This window comes from Merops nubicus, unplaced genomic scaffold (assembly GCF_000691845.1).
Source record: "Merops nubicus isolate BGI_N331 unplaced genomic scaffold, ASM69184v1 scaffold9678, whole genome shotgun sequence".
Lineage (NCBI taxonomy): Eukaryota > Metazoa > Chordata > Aves > Coraciiformes > Meropidae > Merops > Merops nubicus.
The window spans coordinates 1-17,985 of NW_008627720.1; the positions used below are offsets into that span (position 1 = coordinate 1).

The 17,985-nt window shown below is 38.7% G+C and overlaps 1 protein-coding gene across 2 annotated transcripts in view; it reads left to right on the plus strand.

Moving 5' to 3' along the window:
• Window positions 1–2,876: 2,876 nt before the first annotated feature.
• The window catches only part of PRKD3 (protein kinase D3), a 41,740-nt gene continuing 26,631 nt past the window's right edge, over window positions 2,877–17,985 (plus strand). The window contains exons 1-5 of one of the 2 annotated variants that reach the window (XM_008946425.1): window positions 2,877–3,167; window positions 14,699–14,837; window positions 16,603–16,734; window positions 17,448–17,605; window positions 17,950–17,952. In XM_008946425.1, the coding sequence (XP_008944673.1) occupies window positions 2,877–3,167; window positions 14,699–14,837; window positions 16,603–16,734; window positions 17,448–17,605; window positions 17,950–17,952 (723 nt within the window). The remainder of the gene's footprint in view (window positions 3,168–14,698; window positions 14,838–16,602; window positions 16,735–17,447; window positions 17,606–17,949; window positions 17,953–17,985) is intronic. The other variant, XM_008946426.1, reaches the window with a different exon arrangement.

Genomic DNA, 17,985 nt, shown 5'->3' on the forward strand with positions numbered 1-17,985 from the left:
CGTCCTGTCCGGCAGCTGGAGGGGAGGGCGAATGCGGTGCCGGGTGTGGGAGCAGCCGCTTGGTTTGGGGGCAGCCCCACCAAAAGGAGGGGGGCTCAGCGCTGCCGCGGCGAGAGCAGGCTGGAAAGTAGGCTGCGAGCGGTGGGGCAGGGAGGGGAGCAGGTGGGAGCCATTCGTAGACCTCGTGCCTCTCTGCTTTTTGAACTGTAGGTTTTTTCTTATATATATGTGTGTGTGTGTATATGTATACAAATACGAAATCGTAGGGTGGAATGTACATTTCAATATATACTTACTTTGTTTGATGTTCAGAATGAGTTTATCCGGACTACAAAGTGAGCAGTTTCTATGGTTTTCCTTTCTTAGAAAGATCTATTCTTTCCTATCGTGTAGCAAAAATAAACTTCATTAAAGGCTTACATGCAAATACACTTGGTATGAAAAGGCTTTGTAAATGATGTAGATGCATCGTGCTTTTGGTAAATATAATTGACATTCTAATGAGGCAGCTATAGGTGAGCTTTTGCAGCATGTTTTCACTGTCTCAACTAAACTTGCTTAGTAGATCTGTTAACTTTTTAATGTCAGGTGGCTTTTCCATTTTTCTGTCCTGTTGGTTAGGTGTTATTTTTTAATTCCAATCTACCCCTAAGCTTTGGTATTTGCTGTCTCTGGTATCTGTGTGAAGTAAGGGAGAGAAAAACAGTGTGTAGAAAACAGAAATAAGTTATCTTCAAACAAAATTGAAGGCACCGTGAAACTGCGCCCTTGAAAAAGGTGCTTAAATGTTTCTGTTGCTGCCTGGATTCTTCCTGTTCGTAACCTTCATCTGGGTCATCTTATAGTGTGTTCTTTAAGGCTGAAATTGTGTTTTCAGGTGTCTTTGGTAAGTGTCCAGCAACTGTTGAGTATCTGAAGACAACAGTGTGTGCATACCTGTGCTGAAAATCCAGAAGGTATCCATTTGTTCTCTCTTCTGGAGGCCCCGTCAGGAATTTTTATCACAGAACCAAGAGTTGTGTGGGTTTTTTTTTGTTTGTTTGTTTTTTTCCCCTAGTTTCTTTCCTTATCTGCTTTTCTGAGTGCAGTGGCAGTGGAGTTTTGAGTTATTACACGGGTAAATAGCATGAATGTATAATTTATTAAATTGATTGTTTTACCAGTTATCAGCCTTATTTCTGCTAAGGGTGGTTTATATCATGTGTGATAAACTGTGTCGTTTGTTTTCTAAACTTTAATTTCATTTCATCTTAGTAATACTCTTGAGATTTTTTTTTCACATCAAGAAAGGAAAAAATGCATGAGCCTATTGATTTGTGCTCCTTTAAAGCTGTGAGTGACATGTAGTATCTATGTGCTTGAACTTCTGCACTTTTGCATTGGCAGATCACTTCTTCTGTGGCTCAAGTTGCATGTGCAATCTAAAAATGATTCTTTGTGAGCATTTCAGTTGCTCATGAAATACTTGAAATACCAAATCAGGTAACACAGCATCTTGTGACAAGTGTTTTGATCCTCTGCTTGTGAAATGATTTCTTTAAAAAGTTGTAGCAGACTTACTTTTTAATCGGACATGTGAGCATTAAATGCTTTTTTTTTTCCTGAAATGAACCAATGCTCAATTGTGTGCTTCCTGCAGTCAGTTTGTTGAAAGATGTTCTTTAGTCGTCATGAGTAAACTATTAAAATGGTATCCTGAGTATATGCTACATAGAGGTTTTTGAGTTTTGACTTTTTTTTTGACATTTCAATGCATTTAATAAATTTCCTTCCCTACCCACCAGCCTCTCAGTATACACCTACAGAGCAGAGCTGTCCTCTGCTGTCCACTCATTTTTCTTTTTCTTTTTTTTTTTTTTTTTTTTCCCCTCTCTCTTAACTGTGAAGTGCTTTGCTTTGCTAAATTACTGTTAATTAAAACATCTGGTAATGTACTGGGCAGTGTTAGTTCAGATTTGTCTTGAGTATCATACAGTGGGAATACAGTTCAAATTATAAGTACAAAATGTTACTAATATAACATATTTGGGTGTAAGGAATTGCTGATCCTGATGCTTCAAAGTAGAGTGGTTATGACTTCGCTGTTCAATTTTATGCATTTCATGTGAAGTAACAACTTTATCTTTTCCCCTACAGGCAGAATACAACGTTTTAAAATGCTGGAGATTATCTGGGTGAAGCCAGGGATTACATTTAATGTGATTGTGTCTTCAGACATTCTGCTCCTGCATTTCATGAGCTAAAATATTTTATAAAAATGAAATCAAATGCCTTCACTGATCCCCAAGTTAACCGTGTCCTGTGAATTCAGAGAAGACTTTCTGAAGGAGGAATAAATTCATGACATACGTGGACTTCTGTTTTTGCTCAAGGATACACTTTTTTTTTTTAATTATAAAAGGCCGTCTACATGAAGATGAGTCTGCATTTAAGATATGGTCTGTGGAAATAAGTGAACAAGGATACTTTTAATGAATTACCAACGTTTATTTCCATCTGTGTTTCCAGCTTTTTTCAATACATGAAAATGAAGGACCAGTATAAACCAGCAGAGCTGATGTGTTTCTGCGAGGCCTTTATGTAAGCCTCTGTTGCCCAGACGTGGTGCTAAAGGACAGACAATCTGCTTTTGATCAGCTGATTGCAACTGCAGAAAGAGAACCTTTAATTTAAAGTAATTTACAGCTGAAATCATTTTACTATCTGGCTTGCACAGAATGAAAGGGAAAATTAAGTTTTAGTGGTCAGGGGTGTTTTACTGAACTAAGAAAGGGAAAGTTACATTATCCTAGTTTTCATTTTAAACCAAGAACTGACAACGTATTTTTCTTAGAATTTGACTACCGGGGAGATCTCGACAGAATCAAGCAAGTCAGATGTCAGCAAACGACTCTTCTCCCCCATCCTTACAGAAGTTTTCCCCACCTACCTGTCATGCTGCTGCACCACAGACCCCAACTTTGTCTTCAAGTCCCCAGTCGGGGCTCTCCAGCCGACTCTCTAATGGCAGTTTCAGCACCCAGAGCCTCACCAACTCCCGGGGCTCTATGCACGGGGTCTCCTTCCTTCTGCAGATCGGTCTCACGCGGGAGACTGTCACCATTGAAGCTCAGGACCTGTCCCTCTCTGCTGTCAAAGACCTCGTGTGCTCGATAGTTTACCAGAAGGTATGGTGTAACACTACCTTATCCTGCTGGTGGCAACAGCTGGTTTGTAACGGAGTGCTAGGAATAACAGTGTGTGAATGGAATATGCCAGGAAATTTGGTACAGTCACAAAGATCCATGTTAGATATCTGCAATTATGCACAAGGAAATTTTGCTAACTTCCAAGATAGGAGCTTTTAATTTAAAAGGCGTAAACCCGCCTGTTACTTTCTTATGTGTGAAAACTAGTAAAAGAAGATGTAGCAGTAATTTTTCTAAAAAGAGTTAGTTTTCACAATATGGAAAATTGTTTTTCCTTTCAGTGATTGCCACTAATATCTTGGAATTTTGCTAGTTTGTGCTTACTGCTGTTAAGGAGTATTCTGACTGTGTAGCCAGCTGTAATGAAAGGACCAATTGTGGCTACAGAAACGCACTGCAGGCCTGCAGACTTGCATGGTACTAGCTTTTCTTTTTGTTTCTAGTTAATAATTAAAAACCCCACCAAACCCTTGTATTGTATTTCCATATAAGGAGTACATGTGTTACTCTTTTATGAGACTACTATTATCAGCATAATTTCTATTCAGAGAGGGTCAACTGAGAAAAAAAATCTTAGCATATTTTTTAAATGTCTTGGTTAAGTTGTTGCAAGTTCTGACTGTCTAGAAAGGAAATAACATTGATCTTGCTGATTTTGCACCCAGCTTTTATCTTTAGGTTAGGTACTTCAGATTCTACTAAGCAACCTGCAAACTAGTTAACATTGTTTCATAAAATAATGAAGAAATAATTACTCTTTTACCTCAAGGCCAGAGGTGGTGAGTGGGAGGGAGTTCAAGGTAGATTATTTTGTAAGGAATTGCTTTCTCCTTGTCTGACGTTGTGATTGGTATTTATGGTTGATTATTTTTATTGATTCTTTTTCACTTAAAAGCTTGAAAGAATGTAAATGCAAACGTTATATGAATTGTCATTTGCATATGTTTGTGTATCTTTTTTTCTCCATCTCATAACTTAATTGCATCTTCCATGTTTTTACAAACTAGTTGGCAGGCAAGCTGATTTCATAATAACTTTATGAGCTATCAAAATGTAGTTCAGCATGTTAGTTCCCTCCTGAAGAGACAAGTTATTTGGGTCAAGTAGGGGGTGGTGGTATGTGTTTGTGGTTTTTTTTTTTTTGTTGTTTGTTTTTTTTTCTTTTTACCATGCCTGTAAGGTGCACTTTTTTGCAGCCATTTTAGGGACCGCTTTTTCTTTGTGTGTCAGCTCCTCTTTGCATCTGCATATTTCCTGTCTTCTCTCTTAAAGAAAGATGAAAGCAAATACATCACGCTTACTTTTTATTTTCTATTCTTCGGGAAGGCTCAGCTAAAAGTTTTGCTCAAGTTCTTGTTAGAACTTAAGAGACTTCTTATATGCTGAGCTTAATCTACTGTAAAACATGATGATTTCATGATCAGTTTTCCTCTTTTGTCTGGCTTTGATTCAGTTTATGCTCTCCTGCAGCTGATGCTACCAATAAATGACTACTCAATGAGGGTACGTTTGCAGGCAGCAAACTGAACAGGGAACAACCTTAGGTGTGGTGGATTCATCTTTTGTAAGTAGATTTGCAGCCAGTGCACAAGTGGCAGTACCTTCCCTCAACCCTCTATCTGACAGCAATATGTCCTGCTGTGACCTTTTTTTTTCCCCTTAGATGTGGTGACTGGTGCAAGCATATTAAATACTCTAATATTAATATATTAATAATTTTTTATGTAAAAATTGTAAACTGTTGTTCTGTGTACTGCCATGCATACAGCTGCCTGTTTTTTCCAGTGGAAAGCTTTGAAGCTACTGGGGTATGCCTTTGAGATTCAACAGTGTTAAAGCTTTCCTTTCCCTTGGTGTTCTGTAGCCTGCTGAAACGCTGTTTTCTTGACCAATTCCTGACTCTCAGCCTCAGGGTACTGTATAGTTTGTTCTTGTGATAGTTCTGTTGTTAGCACTGTCTATTTACTGTTGCACTTCAATGAAAAAGGAGAAATATATTTTTTACTTGGAATAACTTATAGCTTTTCTTCTGCTTTGAGTGGTCTCTTGGAAGCTTCCTTATTTTTTTTTTAATAGTGCTTTTGAATCACATTTCGGTCTTGCACATATCTGAAACAAAAAAAAAGTTTTGGGTATCCTTCCTCATTTGCTTGGGAGTTTGAATTACCCACCTAACTCTATTGCAGGCTTCACTTACAGCATCAAAAATGTTGATTAGAATTTACAGCAGATCTTAAGGAGTCTGGATTTTAGCCTTTGTAAAAATAATTACAGCATCCTCAGAAGTTTTCAGAAAAATAACTTTACCTTTATTTCTTTCAGGGAAAATTAATCAATGTGTTGGAAAGCAGTTTAATTAGGAAATGCCTGTTAGGTAAACATAGTACTTGTTCATAGTGCTTTCTGTATTGCCAGTCTTGCTGTACTGTTGATGGTGAGCTGTGCTTCCTGCTTCAAATGCTGATGTTTGGTGTAGCTTGTTCAGGTTTTGCAGAAGGGTAATTAAAAGTAGCAGCAGCAGAACTGAAACTAAAGAGACATGTCTGCAAGGAGAGAGAGATAAGTAATGCAAATATTTGACACTGTTAAAAATGGTCTAAACGTCAGGAAAGGAGCAAAAACTTTTTTACAAGTTTAAAGTTGAATTTTGGGAACACTATGTTAGGGATATTGTTTGTTGGAGTGCTTAATAGAAGCCCTCAGAAAAAAAACAAAACAAACAAACAAACAAACAAACAAAAACAACAAAAAAACCCCCACAACTTTGGACTTTATGGAGATGCTTCAAAAGATTCTTAGTTATAGTTTCAATGTAATGTCTTTGTTCATTCCTCACCTAGTTGCTGTAAAGTACCAGACATACAGTTCTCAGGGGGGGTCTGAAGAGGAACCAAAGCACGAACAGATGCGACTGCTGGAATAGAGGGAGTGTGTTTAGGAGCAGGAAAGTGTATAGCATAAGTTGCAGATGGACAATGCGTGTCCTTGCACAATGATCAGATATTACAGAGGCAAGTTCTTAATCCTGTTTTGTGTTTAAATATTGTTTCTTCATTCCTCACATAAGAGTACATAGGGCATACTAGCTTAAAGCTATAAACTTGCACGTGGTGATGCTCCACTCCTGCAAACTGAGAATTATGTAGGACAGCATGCTATCAAGGCATACCTTATTTATTTTGTTCTAGTTAAACTAATAGTCATAAATGAAAAATGTTTGATTGTTCTGTGCTATTACTTGTATAGTGTCAGTACCTGCTAGATTTGTCATAACTTTTTTCTTACAATTATGAATCATACTCTCATGGTTCTGAAACTTCCCTTATCTACCTTTTTCATCTACAACCTGTCCTCCATACCGTTTATTTTCAGTCATACTCTGCGTTCTTATCCTGTATATACTTTTCCTCCAATGACTTTGCTACATTTAGCTCTGAAATAGGCCAATTGCCCTCTTATCTTAGGGTGTTTGCCTAGAAAATTCTTTCTAACCGTTGCCTTCTCTTTGAGTACTGATACACTGTTTACCTGTACAATCTGTTTCTTAATCTTCTAAACTAGATTTTCTTTTTCCACTTCACTGAACCCATTCAAATTGTCATCACTTAGCAAAGTCAAAGGGGTATTTCTTATGTCTTACTGATTAACAAACCTCTTTTGGGTTTTTTCTTCTGCATTTTCATAACATGGTACTCGCATATGTCTTAAAATTAGAAGGAAAGAAAAGCCAAACCAAACTTTTTTCACGCTCTTCCTCTTCTTTCTCTGCCCTTATGTATTTCTACTGTTTCATTAATGTTTGCTGCATTTGTTTCCTGTCTGTTTCTCTTTTTCTTATAAAACTTAATCCAGTCTAGTAGTTTTTGGTCTATCTTGTATCTTATTTAGTGCACTTTGAAAAGAAATTTTTCCTTCCGTGGCCTGTCTGTTTCAGGTTTTTTCTTAAACCTTCTCCACTAGCATTTACAATTCTGCTATTGCTGAACTCTTTCACACATAGTACTTTTTTTTTTTTTTCCCCATTTCTTTCTTAGAAATGAGAAAAATTGAGACTTTTCTTAGTCTCAGAATTCTTGCCTATGTATAGTCTTGAAACCCTTATCTAGCAGCTGTTGTTTTCATTTTGATTCCTGTAGCTCTTGTTTTGCTAGCAATAATTTTGTCTTAATTTTTCTTCATCCCAGCATGATCACGCTCTTTCAACTGCACCCGTAATTGTCTCTCAACAGCAAATTCACCATTGTGTATAATCTTATTTTTACTTGATGCTGGCTTGCTTTGTGCTTCTTTGTTCTTTTATCTTATTTTTGGCTATTTTTCCATGTTGGTTTTTTTTGTCATCTTTTTTTCTGTAGTCAGTCCTTATGGTGTCCTTGTCTACATGAAATGTTGTCTGCTTTCCCAGTAGTGCTTGTGCTTTCTTGCTGGTGTTATTTACCTGATTGTTTCCCACCAGTTGTGCTGTTTTGACTGGCCTGAATTCAGACCTTAATCTGTCAATAGCCACGTAGGTGCTTAACATGTTCACACTTGTATTTATTTCTTCAAGATTCTGAATGGTGTAAGGTGTTGAGAACATAGCCACTGGAAGTATAGCTGTGTTTCAAAAGAGCTAATTTTTGCACTTGCTTGTGAGTCTGTCTACTGTTCCTGTAGTTCCATACTTTCTTTTTTTTTGATAAATGTTATAGTCCAAGTATGTTGTATTCCCTGGTCAGTAATTTGAATAATCTGAATTGAATGTGATCCTATCAGTATGTACGCACCTTTTTGATAGTCCTGCCTATCGTTTTAATTAGACTAGGTGGGATTTAATTTTTGATAATTGGAATATGACTGATGTCCTTGGATTGTTTGGAAAACGAGCCAGTTTCTTCTGAAGATCGGTTAGACTGGGATGTGGAGGGGAGAGGGAGGAAGATGTGTTCAAACATTTTGCCTTGATAATCAGGGGAAAAAAAGTCTGACACGAACACACAAATACATCTGTAGGATTTTTTAACCAAGTGACAATTAACTGTATACCTGTATTATTCATATACCTAAGAACTCAAGTTTTAATGAAGCTGGATTAAAGTAGTTTGGATAGCTAGCTCTTCAGTGAGGGTTGCTGAAGGGAAAAAAGTGTTTATTTTAAAATCCATTAAATTGTCATGTTGTGAAAAGACCAAAACACGTGGAATAAATGTGAGCTGTTTTCCAAAGGTTTGGACACTGTCATGGTAAAGGCTATCTAACCAAATTGTGGCAAAGGTGTTGACTTGAAGCTTAATATGATTTCTCAAGTGTTAACAGATGTTTTACTAATAAAATACTGTGAAGTAAAAGAATCTTGTTAGGAGGATCATATTACCATTCATCCATATTACAAACGGATCTGTACAACTCTAGCAGTAACAACTTATTTTGGTGTAATAAATAGGTAACAGTGTTGTAACCATCCTTCTGGGTTTTTTCTCCAGGTTAAGCTTGTTATAGTTGATAGTGTTTATTTTTGAATGGCTCTAAAATGAATGTAAATCATGTTTTGTATTCATTGTCTGCGTTCAGATCTTTTTCCCCTCTGCTGGTCTGCCTTCTTGACTTGTCATCTGCTTTTTTCATACGAGCTAAATGAAGCAGCAGAGTTGAGGCACAAGAAGCAAACATGCCTGTGTGAAGATGAGAACTGGGGAGTACTGGGGATGTGGAGCTGGCGTATGTGGGGCATACTCGCATTTCCAGCATGGGGATAGGTTTGTATGCTGGAAAACCTAGCCAAGCAGTAGTCCAAGTATGTCTCTTCTGAGGCATCTGGTGAGGGAAAGATCTCCTGCAAGATGTTTGAAGCTAATTGTCTGTGTGATGTGATTTGGCACAGGATTCTAAAGAGTGGGAGTGAATAGCTGGGTACGGATGCAGGATAATAAATTAGAGTGATTGCAGTGAACAAAAAGACTTTCCAAGGTAATGGATGTTTTGCACCATTAGACTTTGGAATTAACATTCAGTGGTTTGAAGCATTTGTTTTGAGTTATGATGGGTCATGAGATATTGGACCTTGAAACAATATCCGCCTACGCTTTTCCCTAGTGTGAGTTTTTGGCGACTGGTCCAGAACTTTGTAAAGTAAGTCCTGGAACTTGAAGTAGAGGGATTTTTCAGATACTGCCAAGACAGAAAGAAGCCTCAGTTTTGTTTCACTCCAGCAATACTGGCCACTGTATACTGAGTTTTTCTGGGTAAAAAGAACAGTGTAATGAACTATGAATTAAAACTAGACGTACTGTAATACTTGCAGTGCAAGCATTCTAGATAACACCAATTGTTTTTCCTCTGTGTAACTGCAGTAACGCACCAGTAGTGTTACCTGTGCTAGTACTACCCCAGCACAAAGGATTGCATATGTTCTTTACGTAAGTCAATGGCATTGGTGTACTAGAGATTAATTTTGGCACAGTCTGTCACATACACAGACTTCCCATAAGTGATTTCCTGTAGTTAGATGCTCTTTTGGAACTGTTAACACTGGGAATAGTCTCCTTTTTGCTTTTAGGAAACATATTAATACTGGGATTAGCAGTTTGTGTTCTGAGTCACTGTGCAGATACTTTGGGCTTTTATACAGGGAAGTAATAGCTGCATAATCCTGTAAGATAAAAAAGGCTTTAGAAAATTCTACTTGAGTTTTGTTTTCAAGTTTACATTATGAGCTCTTAACACTTCAAAGGAAGTGGATAGTGTTTTTCCTTAACAGCCTCATGTAACTGAGCTAAGGAAGGCTATAAAAACTGTACTTTGCTGCAGTACAAGACAGAAAAATTTAGTAGTGTGCAACTTGAACATAGTTTAAGCTTTGCGTAAAAATTCTGTTAAAAGATACCACTTGAAATAAAAACCTTGTTAATCGATGAGGTTATTCTTGGCCAGCAGGCCGCACTCAGCCTTCTGGCTAAGGTGCTGGGGAGGAATGCTGTATTCCCGAAAGCGCCGGGAGCGGAAGGGAGAGCGGGGTGTGGGGAGCCAAGCCGCTCGCACGGCTCCCCCATGGAAGCCTGGCCGAGTGCCTTAGACGTGGGCTCTGACGGGCCACCTGCAGCTCATCAGGGCCGGCCCTGGGGAGGGCAGCCAGCCAGAGCTTCCAGTGCTCGGGGGCAGAGGGAGCGATGGGAGCTGGAGCGTGTGCGGAGGGGCGGGCGGGGGGGGGGGCTAAAATGGTAAGCAGTGTGGTTGGGGGGGGGGGGGGGGCTGGCGCGGGGCTTGGTCATCAAACTTGAAGTTTTCTTAGGGGTAGTCGAATCCAGCAGCCTCCGGGGAGAGGTGAGGCTGGTGCAGCTCCGTGCCCCAGGTGCTGCCAGTATCAGGAGCGACCATGTGTTCCCAGCGGGCAGAGGCACTGGGGTGCAGGGGTGCACAGGCAGATGAACACAGGCAGACCCACGGAGCACTCGCGTGAACACAGACGGCACCGACGGTCTCACGCTCTACCCTTGCCTAGTGGTTCAGAGTGGAAGTCTGTTAGTGCAAACACTCCCCCACCCCAACCCCACAAAAAAACCCGAATACCAAAACGAAACGGCAACAACAAAAAAGTGGAGCTGGGTTCAGGCACTCTCTGTCCAGTAGCAGCTGCTGGATCTTGGTCTTTCCAGTTGCTGGCACCACAGACATGTGGGTCTTCTGACCTGTGCTCTGCCTCCAGTTGCTGGCACTGACATGGTCCTGATACACAAACATGTTCAGAATCAGAACCTATCATCCAGGAAAACAGAAACGGAATGTAATGAAAAGACAGGACAGGTGGTGCTGATCAGGCACAGGGCATGACTATACAATTATTATGACCAGTCCCTGTTTACAGGTGATCAGCCTCTTTTATCTTCTTAACTCCCTATTTTTTTTTTTCTCCATATTTTTTCCTTCCTGAATCCTCTTCCCTTGTGTTTGGCTCATCCACAGACATCACATGATAAGTCCCCTACCATCCTAATTCCCTGGCATCTTACAGCATGTCCCATACCATTGGGCAGCAACCCCTCTTGGTCCAAACAGTGCTTGAGCATTAATTTATCCTGATGGGTCTTATGTCTGGAAACTGGGGCTGAGGCTCTCCTGTGATAGCCCTGGGAGGAGCCTGGACAGAGCATCCTTTCCTTGAAGTCCTTAATTTGGGTTCCTCATCTGCCCTTGTGCCTCTCTGCTCCTCTGACATGGGGAGATGGGCCTTTGGTGGGCTCATGTGCCCAGTTATGGCCCTGATGCTTTTAGTTTTGGGGATTACTGTTTCAGAAATGGAGATGAGGCTTTTACAAGTCATAGAAAAATGGGTCCCACGTGAAGTCTTCCACATAAATCTATAGGAACTGTGTACAGAGTCTGTGTTCAGTTACAGAGTTTTTGCAACAAATACTAGCATAGATTATTGTTAGTCTTGTTAGGCCTGGGCTCGCCATTCTGCATCTTGGTCTAGAAGCTACCGATCAAGCTGCAGCTTGTAAATAGAGATTATCTTTTATGAAGTTAAATATTAGTTACAAAACCAGACAAGCTTTCGCAGTCATTTCATCCGTGTGTACGTATACTTGTTGTGAGAGAAGGGAGTGGTGAAACGTGTCACTACTGTACCATACATGTCTTAAAAGGTCCATTTAGTTAATGCAGAACCAAATGATGTTGATGCCAACGGTTCTAACAATCTATAATAGATGATTTTGCTTTTTTTTACAATACTTTTTTTCCCTATAAATTAATTTAGCCTCTGTCTGGAATTTATTTGGAAACCAATTCTTAATTACGGGCATTATACTGTTGTTTACAAACTTTGGAATTGATGTCGATGCTGCTTTCGAAGGAATGTAATGCCTCATTTTTTGATGATTACGCCTGCTGTCACAGAGAGGATTTGAGCATTTGTCTGTAACTTTTGTTTGTGTCAGCTAATGCTTTTTAGTTGCCAAAATTAAATATTATTTAAAACGTTTTAATAAATCTAAGACTTGTACATGAGAACGGGTAAGTGGTGTGCATGCAGAATACATATGGTCATAGCATTTAAAGTAAGTGCTTATTGGTGTGTGATTATGTGACCTTTGGTTACTGGGGATGTTCTGGCAGCTGCATGATAGGTTTATGGTCTTAAAGAATGAAAAAAAGAGAAACAAAGACATATCTTTATCAAAAGAAGGCGACTTAAGCCTGTGAAATGTCTTAAAGGTTCCTTTAGAAACTGTGGTTTGTAGGTGTTTCTGTGAACTTAATACAAAGAGGCAGTAGTTGACACTGGTTCTCTGAATCATCAGTTGTCTCTCCTGGCAGCTGAAACTAATATCAGCATTAATGAACAGCATCATGCTTATTTGCAGGCACATACATACCATATTTGTGTTGATTTTTCTCTCCTTTTTGTTGGAATTAGTTTTTTTCTGTAGCATCATGTGACGGATACAGTATGAATAGACGTTATCTTGAGGATACAATTGGTTGTAGCATTGGTGTAGTAGCTTCCTCTTGTTGGTTCTAGCATTAAGATGTGATACTTGGCCAAGCAGTGTATATAGTATCACAGAATAAAACCTCGCAACACCTATTAAAAAATGTAAATGTAACTTGTTTTCTTATTAATTGAGGCACAGTGGAATTTTGAGTTAGAGCTTAAAGCAGGTTTATGCACTGTTACAGGAACGAAGAACTTTCGGTTCCCTTGGAAGAGTTACTAATGTGCTGTTTCTGTGCATGTTCTGAATATAAAGTCAAGTCCTGTGCATACTTGCAGAGATACTGAGACATATATTTGGTCAGCAAAGCTAATTCTCAAGCTTTTTATTTGCTTTCCTAATTAAAAAAAAAAAAAATCTTTGGGATATTGGAAAAATGTTGTCTTCAGAATTTTATGGATATTTGCTATTTGTCAAAATGAATTGGTGAATGAGTTTACTGAACTGAAGTATGAGAAAATAGTTCTCATAGGTAATCCCAGATGACCTAAGGGATTTTAAACAATTGCTTTTTGTTGCATAAAGGTTTAAAAAGCATCTGGTTTGGGGGAATATAATGCTGCTGTCATACCTGCACCGTCGTGGCTACTGTACAGAGTACAAGGGAGTGTCATATTTATGTAAAGAACATAAGAGTGAGTTGGGAGACAGAGGAAGCATCCTTCTGCTTTAGTGTCAGCGCAGTAAATCAGTTTCTTGTTGATGTAAATTAAATATCTACTGGGTCAGGATAATTATGTCAGGTCTGTCTTGCTTTTGCCTGATTTAAATGACACTCATTCTGTCTCTCTTTGTGACTGTCCAAGCTGCTTTCCAGAGCATGGGGATTCTCCAGTCTTGTGTGTAATGTAAGTGTGTAGGATGTGCACCCCAGAACAGAGAAGGCCAACTCAATATTTTGGATGAAATTGCTACCGGAAAGAGGAAGTTATTTTTTCTCTGAATGGGAAGGGAGTGTGAAAACAAGAGACGTAGCGGATACCTTCATTAAGTCTTTGATTTGGTAGAAAAAAGTCTTTGACTACTTTAAGGACAACAAATATACCACAAGCTTCATGCAGTTTAGACCCTGTTACTTATTGACTGTGCAAGATCTAAATTACCAAACTGTAGCCTGTTACCTACTTAACTTAAAGTTTATTGTTTGGTTTTCCATATTTTTTCCCAACGTTCATCCTGTTTTCTTCTGTGGAGCACTTCTGTATGTGTTCCTACCTCGAGTTTGAATTTGGTTTTAAACAAAAAAGGCCAAAGGAGCTGGATGATCGGTGTTCATTCCAGACTCTCCGGGGTCTGCTCCTGTTCTTTCTCTGTGCATAGTCTGTTTACCTGCAGGCTTTTCATTTTAAGAAGTTTTACTCACACCCGACAATGTTTTGAAGAGTGAGGAAAATACCGAATAAAAAAAGCTGTTTTGAGCCAAGTATCATGGATAAAATGGCATGGTAGTTACCCATTCCCTATATGGAATTGCAGTATTATCTTCGGTCCTTGTGAGGAATTAAATTTTCCTTGACTTGCAGCTGCAGATCTAAACTGTTCTAGAACCATGGAGCTTCTATCGGCTTGCCCCTCAGGAAGGGTGCGGCAGGCGCTGCTGGAGTGTCTCGAGCTGAATCCCTGCCTGACCCCAGCACCTGAGTTGGAAAGGTCTGCCTGGCTTTTAGGTGCCAGTCTGATTATGCAAGTCTGAGAGATTAAAAACCCAAAGAAACAAATACTCTAACTTTTTCTTTTCATATTTGAAAAAAAGTGTCACTGTTTATTGGGGGACCAGGGTAGGAGTTAGTATTGATTCATTTTGGTCTGGTGTTCTGTTTTGTGGGTTTGTTTTAGGGTTGGTGGTTGATGTTTGATTTTTTTTTTTTTTCCTTTTAATGCTACATTTCGGTTCAGAAAAATGCTTCAGTTCCTCAAAAATAAGCAGATCAATTTTGATTCCATGGAACACTCAAGTTCTGCAGCTGTTACTAAAAGCATTTATGGATTGGATTATCAAAGAGCGTGTGTTAATTTAGAGTTTGCTTTCCATTGCAGTTCCCAGAGTGTGGTTTCTTTGGCATGTATGACAAAATTCTCCTCTTCCGTCACGACCTGAACTCAGATAATATTTTGCAACGAATTACATCAGCAGAAGAAATACATGAGGGAGATCTTGTTGAGGTTGTACTCTCTGGTAGGTATTGTTGCAATAGTGGAACAGTGCTTTATTCAGTAGATTAAAAGAAAATAGGACTTAATTAAACATTATTATCATGCTTGCCTTAAAGCATGATAGTATATCATGCTTTATGAAACCCTAAAGTCTCATCCTGGATCACTGTTTTGGGGTAGAGGTTTCCAAGAAAATCCAAGTGGTACTGGTGTTTCACTACTCAGTTTTGTTATTGTTTAATTGTCGTATTTTAATCATCTTCAGCTTTATTATTAAAAATATGAATTGCAAGAATATGAATAATATATAGGAATATATTCATATTATATATGAATATATACTAATATAAATACAATATATAATAATTTTATTATTAGAATTGTTGAAGTGGAAATACAGGTAGGATTCAGAATTTGCTCTTCCAACCCAGTCATTTGCTTTCTTTTGCTTAGATTTCTCTTATTGTTGTGTAACTTTTGTTATTGACAATTTATAGTGCCAAAAGGCTTTATATAAACTTAGTTGCTGAATCATACCTTCAAGGTCAGGCTCTTGAGGATTATTGTAGTGCTTGAAAACAGTTACTTTTAAACAATTAAGTTCTTTAAAGTGATGGTTATTAACTTGTAGTACTCTTCAATAATAAGAACCAATGCCCACCTCCAGCCCTAACTGATTTGAATTATATGTGCTTCATCAATGTCCTGTCAAATTCAGCTGTAGTTAAGCTACAAATAAAAGCTGAATTAGTATCAAGCAGCTCTTTCATACTTTAAGGACTAAGTTCCAAACTGAGGTTACATTCTACACAGATCTCTTGGCTGTCATGGGATTGGGTTTGTAAATTGGATCAATGAAGTATGATATCCGGAGTCATAAGGCTGAGGTCCTTGGCTGCATTTCAGGACCTAACTGTTCTAGGCATATCTAGGATTTTCAATGGTTGATCATCTTGTTTTGAGCTTCTCCTTGCTTCTGGTGAATGGCATGTTTGGAAAATTTGCCATGTGTGCCTCTTCCTGACAATCTCTGACAGTTTCTGTATAAACAGATAGACCACCAGAAAGCAAGGCATTTTGAAGACATGTAAATCTCTTTTAGTAGTGTTTTAAAACTGAGACATGAGAATCTGAAGTGTTAGTACATATTTGATCAAAGAATAGTAGCCATGAGGGCAAGGTAAGGTTGGTTTAAAATACCTTTTTTTTTTTTTTCCACATTCCAAAGAAACAGGGCAAAAAATTATATATCTATGCTTATTTAAGAAAAAGAATATTGCTAGTGAAGTTTCCAGTGTTCCATGGAAACTGTATCCACAGTTCTGTTTTGATACACAGAGCTGAATCTAATAAGCTTTTACTGAAAAAGTCCTCTAGAAGATAAAAACCTAATCTGTAGAACTATCTTCCTTTTGAAAATTTTGTCTGTTACAAGCCAGCTTGAAAATTAGGTTGCCCTTTCAAATGTTTACTGTTAAGTTGATTTTAACAAAGCTTGTTGTATTTGCCTTCTCAACTTAGTGATTTTTTCAACATAGTGAGTCATACTGTTGATTAGTTGTGGCCATTAGCCTACAGAATCCAAGAGATTTTTCCCTCAATAAAAAAGCTTACTGAAAACTATGTAATCTTATAAATGCATATTTAAATGGTATACAGTAAAATGCTGATGTCTAAACAGCTCATTAGTGTTCTTTGAATCTGCCATTTTTAAAACAACATATATTTTCCATAAATCCTTGTTGAACCTGGGCCAAGAACCATAACTTACTGCAATTTTTTAAAAGCTTTGGCTACAGTTGAAGATTTCCAGATTCGTCCTCATGCACTTTATGTGCATTCCTACAAGGCTCCTACTTTTTGTGACTACTGTGGAGAGATGCTCTGGGGTTTGGTACGACAAGGATTAAAATGTGAAGGTGAGTCTGTGATTTTTAGTGTATTTTTGTGTGCGTCTATCTGTATAAGATGAGGAAGAAGAAATTGTACCTTGTTTGCTGTGTTAGCACATGGTAAATGTAGTATTTCATAGAGTTGGAGGAGGTGGTGCATCAGGAACCCCAAGTTCTGATTCTGCCATCAATGCAAACAGTGTGTGGCCTTGGGCAAATGACTTAAGAAGTGTTCTTGTTTCCACTTTGGAAAAAAATAGCTAGCTTACCAGTGTGTGTTTTTTGCACAAGGAGAACATAGTTTGGAGAGACTCCCAAAGGGGAATCCCTTTCCTTATGGCCTTCACCCAGCTGGCTGCAGAGCGCTCTGCAGCCTCCTGTCGGTACCAACGCTGCTGGCCCGCTGCCTTCTCCTTGGCTCTTGTGCTCCACAGGCAGGGACTGATGAAAGCCTCCTGCTGGGGGGAGAGGTGAGCAGAGCCATCAGCTGCCTCAGAGTCTCAGACTTTGTTTCTAAAGCTGGGCTTAGTGGAGACTAGTATTATAGCAAGCAGTGCAAAAAAAGCTATTTCTGTGAATGGCATCAAGAACACTAAAATAAGAGAATTTAACAGGGCATTCTGTTTCTGCCTTTACCATTTTCCTGCATTGTCTTCTTAACTGCCTTATCAAAATGTTAGTGCTATTTTTATTATTTTCAATGTTGGGGTTTTTTTAATCTAAAAATACTTCTTTTTCAGGTTGTGGGTTAAACTACCATAAGCGATGTGCCTTCAAGATTCCAAATAACTGCAGTGGAGTGAGAAAGAGGCGTCTGTCTAATGTGTCTTTACCAGGAGCAGGGCTTTCAGTTCCAAGACCAGCACAAGCTGAACACACATCCTCTGCCTCTGAAGAAGTATGTGACGTAAAAGGGGAAGCAATTTCAGGGTTTAAATCCTTTAACCTCTGGGGAGCTAAGTAGTGTTGCAAGTGGCTCATGAGTATAACAGAGTTGAGCTTAACCTTTATGATTTGTTTCAGTTCATTTTTAAATCTGGTGAGCCTTAGACTGTAACACTTACTGATAACTGTTATTACTGTAAGAAATGAAATGGGAAGTAAATTACAACTTTTATGTATAATTTTGTTATTAGCCTGTCACTCATGGTTACGTGAACTCTGCAAACTTTGGTTTCAGGATACAATAGTTACTTGGCTAAAGAATTACAAATAGCAAGCTTTTATGCCGGGAGAGGAGAGAGTGTTCCCTATATGCAGTTAAGCTTTTCACAGAGT